Below are 11,975 nucleotides of genomic sequence, written 5' to 3'. Positions count from 1 at the left end.
ATAACAAATACTTGACTTTCAGCAAATTCTAGCTATATATATGTATATATTTATTTTATTGTATATATATATATATATATATATATATATATATATAAGAGAAATACTTGAATTTCAGTGTTCATTTATTTACACATATACACACATATAACACTCATCTACTCATTGTTGAGTTAAGGGTTGAATTGTCCATCCTTGTTCTATTCTCCGTCACTATTTTTCTAACCATGCCCTTGACCGGGGTCCGGTCCGATGACCATGGATGAAGTACTGGCTGTCCAGAGTCGAGAACCAGGATGGACCGCTCGCCTGTGTATCGGTTGGGGACATCTCTACGCTGCTGATCCGCCTCCGCTTGGGATGGTTTCCTGTGGACGGGACTCTCGCTGCTGTCTTGGATCCGCTTTGAACTGAACTCTCGCGGCTGTGTTGGAGCCACTATGGATTGAACTTTCACAGTATCATGTTAGACCCGCTCGACATCCATTGCTTTCGGTCCCCTAGAGGGAGGGGGTTGCCCACATCTGAGGTCCTCTCCAAGGTTTCTCATAGTCGGCATTGTCACTGGCGTCCCACTGGATGTGAATTCTCCCTGCCCACTGGGTGTGAGTTTTCCTTGCCCTTTTGTGGGATCTTCCGAGGATGTCGTAGTCGTAATGGTTTGTACAGCCCTTTGAGACATTTGTGATTCAGGGCTGTATAAATAAACATTGATTGATTGATTGAGTTTCCTCCGCCGGGTGGCGGGTCTCTCCCTTAGAGATAGGCTGAGAAACTCTGCCATCCGGGAGGAGCTCAAAGTAAAGCCGATGCTCCTCCACATGGAGAGGAGCCAGATGAGGAGGCCACGGTGAAGACCCAGGACACGTTGGGAAGACTAGGTCTCCCGGCTGGCCTGGGAACGCCTCGGGATCCCAATTGGGAGGAACTGGACGAAGTAGCTGGGGAGAGGGAAGTCTGGGCTTCCCTGCTTAGGCTGCTGCCCCCGCGACCCGACCTCGGATAAGAGGAAAAAGATGGATGGATGTCCGTTCTGCGCATGTCAAAGTAAAGTATTCCGATTTAAGGTGCCATGCATGAAAATGCCAACATAATCAGATCATTCTTTAGGCTCCATGTACACAGGAACATTCTAGAAGCATTACAAACCACTGTGTATGATCCTCTCCCAATACAACAGCGTCGTCTCTCTATTATTGTGTGGCAAACACAGATATATATATATATATACCCCCCTCCCATAAAGTGGACCCTCACGCTGCCTTTGACAAATCACCACATTAAAAGCAGGCCGTTTTAGGAGCGCCCTCCTTCCCCCGTTTCTTATTGGTTTCAGATAAAAACCGCGATAATTCCATCCGTCTTTTCACGTCCGTCCACGTCTCTCCCCCGGCCATTAAATAACCTCAATACCGCGCCATTAATCAAACGATACAACAAGCATATGATATTGGTACATGGATGTGTTCCAGTCGTAAACATATGGGCGGGGGGGGGGGGGGGGCACAAATGTGTAGACGGGTAGCGGGTACGCACCTTTTTTGACAGGTACATACCCTGCAGAGGTGATATAGGTAAACATTCCACAATCATGGATGCTTCTATCTATTATTGAATGACCTGAATGTTACCATTCAAGGAGGCTGGGGGTACCAATCAAAGTGTTCAATAGGCAATGGTGCCCTCTAGTGGTCATAGGATACAAGTGCAAATATGTGAAATGTCTAGAGCAGGAGGCCTAAATTTATAATTGTTATACATATATTGTATTGGTTTTTAAAATAAAAATTAAGAAAATGGCCCCCACTTGCATATTTTGTGTTTTTTCCATTTTTTTCCCCCTAATGTTGATCTAGAGATTAAAACTTGAATAATAATATAAATAATAATACTGAATAATGACAGATTTTTTTTTTTTTTGGACCAAAACCCTTTGGAGGCCTAAATTTATAATTGTTATACATATATTGTATTGGTTTTTTAAATAAAAATTAAGAAAATGGCCCCCACTTGCATATTTTGTGTTTTTCCATTTTTTTTCCTAATGTTGATCTAGAACAGGGGTGTCAAACTCATTCTAGATGGGAGGGGGGGGGGGGGGCATATGGAGAAATATCTACTCCCAAGTGGGCCGGACTGGTAAAATAACGGCACGATAACATAAAAATAAAGACAAATTCATATTGTTTTATTTGTTTTAAAATAGAACAAGAAAATGTACAAATCAATATGTTGTTGCTATTTTTTTTTTTACACTTACATGTTGCGTTTAATAATAATCTATCTTTTTTTTGAGGTTATTTATACTTTCGGAATGAATTATGTGATAATGTACATCAGTTAACTCATTCGTGTTAATTTTCAATCTATCAAGATAAAAACATAATATCAAAATCAAATTACAGTATGTTATTTATCCATCCATCCATTTACTACCGCTTATTCCCTTTTTGGGTTCGCGGGGGGCACTGGCGCCTATCTCAGCTACAATCAGGTGGAAGGCGGTGTACACCCTGGACAAGTCGCCACCTCATCGCAGGGCCAACAAAGAGAGACAGACAACAGTTTGATTATTTTCCTCGACTGGTGCACTAACATCCATCCATCCATCCATTTCCTACCGCTTATTCCCCTTTGGGGTTGCGGGGGGCGCTGGTGCCTATCTCAGCTACAATCAGGTGGAAGGCGGTGTACACCCTGGACAAGTCGCCACCTCATCGCAGGGCCAACACAGATAGACAACAGTTTGATTATTTTCCTCGACTGGTGCACTAACATCCATCCATCCATCCATTTCCTACCGCTTATTCCCCTTTGGGGCCGCGGGAGGCGCTGGTGCCTATCTCAGCTACAATCGGGCGGAAGGCGGTGTACACCCTGGACAAGTCGCCACCTCATCGCAGGGCCAAAACCAGAGAGACAGACAACAGTTTGATTATTTTCCTCGACTGGTGCACTAACATCCATCCATCCATCCATTTCCTACCGCGTATTCCCCTTTGGGGTCGCTGGTGCCTATCTCAGCTACAATCAGGTGGAGGGCGGTGTACACCCTGGACAAGTCGCCACCTCATCGCAGGGCCAACACAGATAGACAACAGTTTGATTATTTTCCTCGACTGGTGCACTAACATCCATCCATCCATCCATTTCCTACCGCTTATTCCCCTTTGGGGTCGCGGGGGGCGCTGGTGCCTATCTCAGCTACAATCAGGTGGAAGGCGGTGTACACCCTGGACAAGTCCCCACCTCATCGCAGGGCCAACACAGATAGACAACAGTTTGATTATTTTCCTCGACTGGTGCACTAACATCCATCCATCCATCCATTTCCTACCGCTTATTCCCCTTTGGGGCCGCGGGAGGCGTTGGTGCTTATCTCAGCTACAATCGGGCGGAAGGCGGGGTACACCCTGGACAAGTCGCCACCTCATCACAGGGCCAACACAGATAGACAGACAACAGTTTGATTATTTTCCTCGACTGGTGCACTAACATCCATCCATCCATCCATTTCCTACCGCGTATTCCCCTTTGGGGTCGCTGGTGCCTATCTCAGCTACAATCGGGCGGAAGGCGGTGTACACCCTGGACAAGTCGCCACCTCATCGCAGGGCCAACACAGATAGACAGACAACAGTTTGATTATTTTCCTCGGCTGGTGCACTAACATCCATCCATCCATCCATTTCCTACCGCTTATTCCCCTTTGGGGTCGCGGGGGGCGCTGGTGCCTATCTCAGCTACAATCGGGGGGGAGGCATGGTACACCCTGGACAAGTCGCCACCTCATCGCAGGGCCAACACAGAGAGACAGACAACAGTTTGATTATTTTCCTCGACTGGTGCACTAACATCCATCCATCCATCCATTTCCTACCGCTTATTCCCCTTTGGGGTCACGGGGGGCGCTGGTGCCTATCTCAGCTACAATCGGGCGGAAGGCGGTGTACACCCTGGACAAGTCGCCACCTCATCGCAGGGCCAACACAGAGAGAAAGACAACAGTTTGATTATTTTCCTCGACTGGTGCACTAACATCCATCCATCCATCCATTTCCTACCGCTTATTCCCCTTTGGGGTCGCGGGGGGCGCTGGTGCCTATCTCAGCTACAATCGGGCGGAAGGCGGGGTACACCCTGGACAAGTCGCCACCTCATCACAGGGCCAACACAGAGAGACAGACAACAGTTTGATTATTTTCCTCGACTGGTGCACTAACATCCATCCATCCATCCATTTCCTACCGCGTATTCCCCTTTGGGGTCGCTGGTGCCTATCTCAGCTACAATCGGGGGGAAGGCATGGTACACCCTGGACAAGTCGCCACCTCATCGCAGGGCCAACACAGAGAGACAGACAACAGTTTGATTATTTTCCTCGACTGGTGCACTAACATCCATCCATCCATCCATTTCCTACCGCTTATTCCCCTTTGGGGTCGCTGGTGCCTATCTCAGCTACAATCGGGCGGAAGGCGGGGTACACCCTGGACAAGTCGCCACCTCATCGCAGGGCCAACCCAGATAGACAGACAACAGTTTGATTATTTTCCTCGACTGGTGCACTAACATCCATCCATCCATCCATTTTTTACCGCTTATTCCCCTTTGGGGGCGCTGGTGCCTATCTCAGCTACAATCGGGGGGAAGGCATGGTACACCCTGGACAAGTCGCCACCTCATCGCAGGGCCAACACAGAGAGACAGACAACAGTTTGATTATTTTCCTCGACTGGTGCACTAACATCCATCCATCCATCCATTTCCTACCGCTTATTCCCCTTTGGGGTCGCTGGTGCCTATCTCAGCTACAATCGGGCGGAAGGCGGGGTACACCCTGGACAAGTCGCCACCTCATCGCAGGGCCAACCCAGATAGACAGACAACAGTTTGATTATTTTCCTCGACTGGTGCACTAACATCCATCCATCCATCCATTTTTTACCGCTTATTCCCCTTTGGGGCCGCGGGAGGCGTTGGTGCCTATCTCAGCTACAATCGGGCGGAAGGCATGGTACACCCTGGACAAGTCGCCACCTCATCACAGGGCCAACACAGATAGACCGACAACATTCACACTCACATTCACACACTAGGGACCATTTAGTGTACCAAGAATTGATATTGTGACATCTAGTGGACACATTTAGAACAGCAGTTTCTTTCATTCAAAAATTCCGGCTCATTTTTTATACTTAGCAAACGGGGGGTAAAACCTTTTCGTTGGCCTAATTTGACACGCCTGATCTAGAGATTTAAAACTTGAATAATAATGAAAAAAATAATACTGAATAATAACACATTTTTAATATTTTTATTGGACGAAACCATTTGGGTTTATATATCATATTTTTTATACATGTATTCCATCCATCCATTTTCTACCGCTTATTCCCTTTCGGGGTCGCGGGGGGCGCTGGCGCCTATCTCAGCTACAATGGGGCGGAAGGCGGGGTACACCCTGGACAAGTCGCCACCTCATCGCAGGGCCAACACAGATAGACAAACAACATTCACACTCACATTCACACACTAGGGCCAATTTTAGTGTTGCCAATCAACCTATCCCCAGGTGCATGTCTTTGTCTTTTTATACATGTATTGTTTTTTCAAATAAAACAATATGAAAATGGCCGCCGTTTGCTTTGATTTTTCAGTTTGCAGCCCCCAGTGGAAAAAGTTTGGACACCCCTCTACTATTCAATCCAGCGCCGGGTCGGTTTCCTAGCAACGCTCGAGGCGTGGTCATTTGTAGCAGCAGCCAATAGGAGGCAAATGGGCGGGGCTTCTTCCCCAAACCCGAAAACGGGGAGGAGCGGGAAAAAAAAAAAAAAAGCCCGGCGACGACTCAGGCCCGCCCCATCATCAAAAACACGCATTATCACTTATTGACGCTTCATAGCAAGTCGAAATGTCGGCCTTTAACTGGAAACCCTTCGTTTACGGCGGACTGGCTTCCGTGACGGCGGAGTGCGGTGAGTGAAGTGCGGCGTGGCTTTCAACGTCGCTCCCACATCCGGTCCTGACATCATGGCGGCGTGTGTGTGTGTGTGTGTGTGTGTGTGTTGCAGGTACCTTCCCTATCGACTTAGCCAAGACGCGGCTTCAGGTGCAGGGCCAGGTGGGCGACAGTAAGTACCGAGAAATCCGCTACCGAGGCATGCTGCACGCCATCGTCAGGATAGCACGGGAGGAGGGCGTTCGAACGCTGTATTCCGGGTAAGTACACGATTTGTCTTAATGTATTTCCCCGTAAGTGTACTCACTTCCTCCTAAAGTGCACTTCTCTGAATAGAGGTGGGCGGATCCAGATATCCGCCCTGTCGATACCAAGGGGTAGCATCAGTGACCATATTCCGAAATCCCAGAAAGAGGACACATATATGCGTGCCAAGGCCGGGAGTAGGTGAACATTTGCCAATGATACTCGAACTTGCTTTAGAAATAATATATTTATTTAAAGGTGAACATTATCACAATTTCAAAAGGGTTAAAAACAATACAAATCAGTTCCAAGTGGCTTGTTGTATTTTTTAAAGTTTTTTTCTAAATTTTACTGGTCTCGGAATATCCCCTAAATCAGGGGTGGGTATTACGTCGATCGCGATATTATTTGGAACTTCCCCCTCCCGTCTTGATTTGCTCACAAACAGGAAAAGTACAAAACCCCGAACCAGTGAAGTTGGCACGGTGTGTAAATGGTAAATAAAAACAGAATATAATGATTTGCAAATCCTTTTCAGCTTATTTTTATTTAAATAGACTGCTAAGACAAGATACTTAATTTTTGTTGTTGAAAGGTGTTTAGCAGGTGGGCATAATGCAGCGGACTCTCCCCAAATTATAATAAACACCTCCCAGTCAACTACTATTAACATCACTATGAGCCCTGTCTGTCTGAGAAAAAGACAATCATTATTGACCTACAGTCAACAACTAAGTTATTTCACTTCACCCTTTTCTGTGTTGATTGAGCTGTGTTGAAGCAGCAAAAAAAGGATATTATGTTCAATGAAGAGTTTCTCGAAGCTGTCTCTGATAGTTCATATAATAATGTAACTGCATTATATAGCCTACAACAGGGGTGTCCAAACTTTTTCCACTGAGGGCCCCACACTGAAAAATCAAAGCAAGTGGGGGCCGTTTTCATAATTTTAATTTTAAAAACCAATACAATATATGTTTAAAAAATATACATTTAGGCCTCCACTCAGTTATGACCTCGGGGAACCCCAAGGGATTTTGGTAAAAAATAATATTAAAAATGTGTCATTATTCAGTATTATTATTATTTTTTTATTATTCAAGTTTTAAATATCTAGATCAACATTAGGGGGAAAAAATGAAAAAAAAAAAATGCAATATTTTCACCCAATAACTTTTTTAGGTGGAATATTTGAGAATATATAATAATTGGAGCCTTAATTTTGGATTTTGATTCATTATTATTTTTGGAGCAATGACACTTAAAAACAAATCACACTAAAATAATTGGGGATCCAAAAGTGTCCTACTCATTAAAGCAGGGGTGCCCATTACGTCGATCTCGGAGGGTGTGTCAGTCGATCTCAAGCCAGGCATTAAAAAATAGACATAAAAATGAGCAATCATCAATCATACCAAGACTTCACTTTCATCAGTTGTTTGACATTCTCGCCACCCGAGGATCTTGTGAGATGCTGCCAGCTCATATTTAAGAAAAAAATCACTAACAGGGCGGATGCAGAGAAACACGTTTTATTTCTAGAGACTCCGTACTTACTGTCAAAACTCTAAAGACCGACTGCACAGTTCCTGTCTTCACCATAAAAGACCTGTTTCATCCTGCCTGTGCTAACAAAATAAGAGTCTCAGAAAGCTAGCAAGCTACGGAGTTTGATGCCAATGTATTTCTCCCCCGCCCTCAGCCACCGCTTTCTCACTTGCTTGCCCACCCGCACAGTCACTGACGTCACTCACCTGCTGCCAGACATTAAAGGGCCACACACATATGCTACTCTCATAACAAAGTGTTTAAAAACCAGTATGCAAGTTGGACAAATAAGATGCCAAATCCAACCACTTTCATGTGGTATTGGACAGAAAGGAGGACTTTTTTTTTTCCCTCCATTTGAAAATGCGGACGTTATCAGCACCACTGTCTAATTCCAATCAATGCAAGTCATCAGAATCAGGTAATACACCAACTTATATTCTTGTCTTCATGAAAGAAAGGAATCCATGTGTGTTAAACATGCTTGTATTATCATTAAACACCATTAACTTGTTAACAAAAATGTCTCTTTCATAAATAAATAAATATAAATTATAAATAGGAATGAGGTAGATCTCCTCGACTTGGTCAATTGAAAAGTAGCTCGCCTGCAGAAAAAGTGTGAGCGCCCCTGCCCTAAATCATGGGTGTCAAACTCTGGCCCGCCGTGTAATTTAATTTGGCCCTTGAGGCAATATCAATTTAACATTAGCGCTGGCCCGCCGATATCATACAGGGACGGTGCCGCTGTAACCCCGCATTCACCGCAAATACTCATACTTGCCAACCCTCCCAATTTTCCCGGGAGACTCCCAAAGTTCAGTGCCCCTCCCGAAAATCAACCATTCTCTCGAATTTCTACCAAATTCCACCCGGACAACAATATTGGGAGCGTGCCTTTAAGGCCCTCCCTTTAGCGTTCCATACAACCTGTCATCACGTCTGCTTTTCCTCCGTACAAACATCGTGTCGAACCCAGTCACATTAATATTTGCGACTTTTACACACACACACACGAGTGAATGCAAAGCATACTTGGTCAACAGCCATACAGGTCACACTGAGGGTGGCCGTATAAAAACAACTTTAACACCGTTACAGATATGCGCCACACTGTGCACTCACACCAAACAAGAATGACAAACACATTTTGGGAGAACAAATTGTATTTAATATACCATTGATGATTTTTTTGTTAGTTTTTTGAAAGTTGATTTCGCACTATTAAGTTATGTGTTATTGCAAATTAGTGTAGCAGTAATTAACTTTTTGTCCATGCACATTCTCTTGCTACTTCAAGGCTTCAGTGTTTGATTCATTTATTATTATTATTTTATTTTCAAATGTATTATTAGCCTGTGGAAAAAAAACATTTTGATGTTTACCTCAGAACGCTGCAAACAGAAAAGAGGCATTCCATTTTTATTAAAATTGTATTTGATATGCCATTGATATTTTTTATTATTATTACTTGAAACTGGATTTTGCATGTCACTATAAAGTTATATAAGCCTTGCTTGCTCAATATTCAATGCAAAACTCGTTTGCGTCCATATTAAAGGTTAATTTGTTCAACTTTCAATAAAGTACATTCTATTAAATTCTATGTACAGTAGATGACAGTATTGTCCTGTTTAAGAGGGTCACAACATTGCTGAGTCTGTTCTCATGGAGCTTGAGGGGGCGTGGCCTCCAGCGCCGACTGAATTTCGGGAGAAAATTGGTCCCGGGAGGTTTTCGGGAGAGGCGCTGAATTTCGGGAGTCTCCCGGAAAATCCGGGAGGTTTGGCAAGTATGAGGATGAGTGGGATGTGTTGATGTTTGAATGGGTTGAACAATGTTGTGTAACTTGGAAAAATGTCCCCATTCGTTTCAATGGGAACTTCCTGGAAATTTGGGGAAACGCGGGATTTTGTTGAAAATGATTAGGAGCATGAATGTCCTAAATAAGGTGGATTGGTTGGTGTTAGAATTGTTTAAACCGGGCTAGAAATGTAAAGTAAATAGTATTATGGAAATTCGGGAAAATCTGGATTTTTTTTAACTTGGAAAAAGGGTAGTTTGAATTTCCAGAATGGTGGAATGTGTTGAAGGTGGAATGGTTTGAATAGGTTGAAAAGTATGAGAATTGTGCAACTTGGAAAAATGGCCCTATTTTTTTCAATGGGAAACTCCTGGGAATTTGGGGAAAAGCGGGTGTGAACGACTCTGACCTTTAGCTTGGGTTGCATGGACCATCTAGGAAGGACATCGCGTCGAGCAAGTTTGACTGTTTTATTTTTTCGTCGATCGGGCCGCTTTTCAGCGCCTCCTCCTCCGCTGCTCGTCTCGGCCGGCTTTTCAGCTGCCGGTGATGTCGTCTTCCACTGGGGCTCATTCTCTGATCGTTCGTGTTTTTCTTCTGCTGCACTCCACCTCTTCCTCCTGATCTTTCCTCCTTCTCCCCTTTTATACACTGAGAGGAGATAGCCAGATCGTGAGCCAGTGGATTTGTCACGCACCTAATTTTGATTGTTGCAGCGTCGCTCCGGGCACGCCCCGCCTCTCCGTTCCGCTGCATTCTCCGCCTCCTGGCCGCCATCTTGAGCCGGGCCAAAGCGTGTCCCGCTCTGCCGTCGGCACGTCGGTTTCGCCTCTCCAAAGCGGGATTTTTCTTCTGCGGACATTCTCTGATCGTTCATGTTTTTCTTCTGCTGCAGTCCTGCGGACACTCCACCCCTTCCTCCTGATCTTTCCTCCTTCTCCCCTTTTATACACTGAGGAGATAGCCAGATTGTGAGCCGGTGGCTTTGTCACGTACCTGATTTTGATTGTTGCAGCGTCGCTCCAGGCACGCCACGCTTCTCCGTTCCGCTGCATTCTCCGCCTACTGGCCGCCATCTTGAGCCGGGCCAAAGCGTGTCCCGCTCTGCCGTCGGCACGTCGGGTTCGCCTCTCCAAAGCAGGATTTTTCTTCTGCTGCAGTCCTGCAGACATTCTCTGATCGTTCGTGTTTTTCTTCTGCTGCAGTCCTGCGGACACTCCACCTCTTCCTCCTGATCTTTCCTCCTTCTCCCCTTTAATACACTGAGAGGAGATAGCCGGTGTGTTTGTCACGCACCTGATTTTGATTGTCGCAGCGTCGCTCCAGGCACGCCCCGCCTCTGCATTCCGATGCATTCTCCGCCTCCTGGCCGCCATCTTGAGCCGGGCCAAAGCGTGTCCCGCTCTGCAGTCGGCACGTTGGTTTCGCCTTTCCACAGTTTTATTTTGTTAAAAATGATTAAGAGCATCAATGTCCTAAATAAGCTGAATTGGTTGGTGTTAGAATTTTTTAAATCAGGCGAGAAATGTAAAGTAAATGGTATTAGGGAATTTCGGGAAAATCTGGAATTTTTTTGGACTTTGAAAAAGGGTAGTTTGAATTTCCAGAATGGTGGAATGTGTTAAAGAAATGATGGCATAAATACTCCTAATATTGCATAAATACCAAAATGAATAGTATTACCCACCCTATGATTAGAAAATGCATATGTCATTGTCATTCCTCCTATCTTTTTGGTGATAAAACAAATGAATTTGACTTTTACAGAATCGCTCCCGCCGTGCTGCGCCAGGCATCTTATGGGACCATCAAAATTGGAACATACCAGAGCTTCAAGAGACTGCTGGTTGACAGGCCTGAGGGTGAGGCCCACTTTCCGTCTGACGTGCACACACTCGTATGAACAATCGTGTTAAGCCTCTCTCTCTCTCTCCCCGACGCGTGCCTACTTTTGTCATTTTTTTTACTCATAAACATGACAGCCAAAAGTTGGCTGCCTGCTATCTGAAGACTGCCTCTCTTCCCTAACAGATGAGACATTGTTGACGAACGTCCTGTGTGGCGTTCTCTCTGGCGTTATCTCCTCCTCCATCGCCAACCCCACCGATGTGCTTAAGGTAAGCGAGAGTCTCGTGTTATGTCGTCCTGGCGGTAAAACAGGTTGGGCTAATTTTTGCCACGCTTTGTCAAAACATGCCCTTTTACAACCCCCGTTTCCATATGAGTTGGGAAATTGTGTGAGATGTAAATATAAACAGAATACAATGATTTGCAAATCCTTTTCAACCCATATTCAGTTGAATATGCTACAAAGACAACATATTTGATGTTCAAGCTCATAAACTTCTTTTTTTTTTTTTTTTGCAAATAATCATTAACTTTAGAATTTGATGCCAGCAACACAAGACAGAGAAA

General features: G+C 45.0%; 1 protein-coding gene and 1 long non-coding RNA gene across 3 annotated transcripts; both read right to left on the bottom strand.

Moving 5' to 3' along the window:
• Positions 1-2,107: 2,107 nt before the first annotated feature.
• LOC133545220 (uncharacterized) lies at positions 2,108-5,353 on the bottom strand. Its single transcript, XR_009804760.1, has 2 exons — positions 2,802-5,353; positions 2,108-2,713 (listed from the first exon to the last, which is right to left on the bottom strand). It is a non-coding gene; the product is annotated as an uncharacterized LOC133545220 (long non-coding RNA).
• A 4,662-nt stretch (positions 5,354-10,015) lies between these two features.
• LOC133545087 (uncharacterized) lies at positions 10,016-11,696 on the bottom strand. Of its 2 annotated transcripts, none has more exons than XM_061890415.1 (2): positions 10,857-11,696; positions 10,016-10,722 (listed from the first exon to the last, which is right to left on the bottom strand). In XM_061890415.1, exons 1-2 carry the CDS (start codon positions 11,026-11,028, stop codon positions 10,250-10,252), a joined length of 645 nt encoding a protein of 214 aa, XP_061746399.1. In that variant the 5' UTR covers positions 11,029-11,696; the 3' UTR covers positions 10,016-10,249. The 2 variants fall into 2 exon arrangements, with proteins under 2 accessions (XP_061746399.1, XP_061746400.1); XM_061890416.1 differs by having other exon boundaries at positions 10,016-10,412; positions 10,557-11,693.
• Between the last annotated feature and the right edge of the window lie 279 nt (positions 11,697-11,975).

Source organism: Nerophis ophidion, linkage group LG28 (assembly GCF_033978795.1).
Source record: "Nerophis ophidion isolate RoL-2023_Sa linkage group LG28, RoL_Noph_v1.0, whole genome shotgun sequence".
Lineage (NCBI taxonomy): Eukaryota > Metazoa > Chordata > Actinopteri > Syngnathiformes > Syngnathidae > Nerophis > Nerophis ophidion.
The sequence above is the reverse complement of the archived record's forward strand: the minus strand, read 5'-3'. Positions and strand labels throughout refer to the sequence as shown.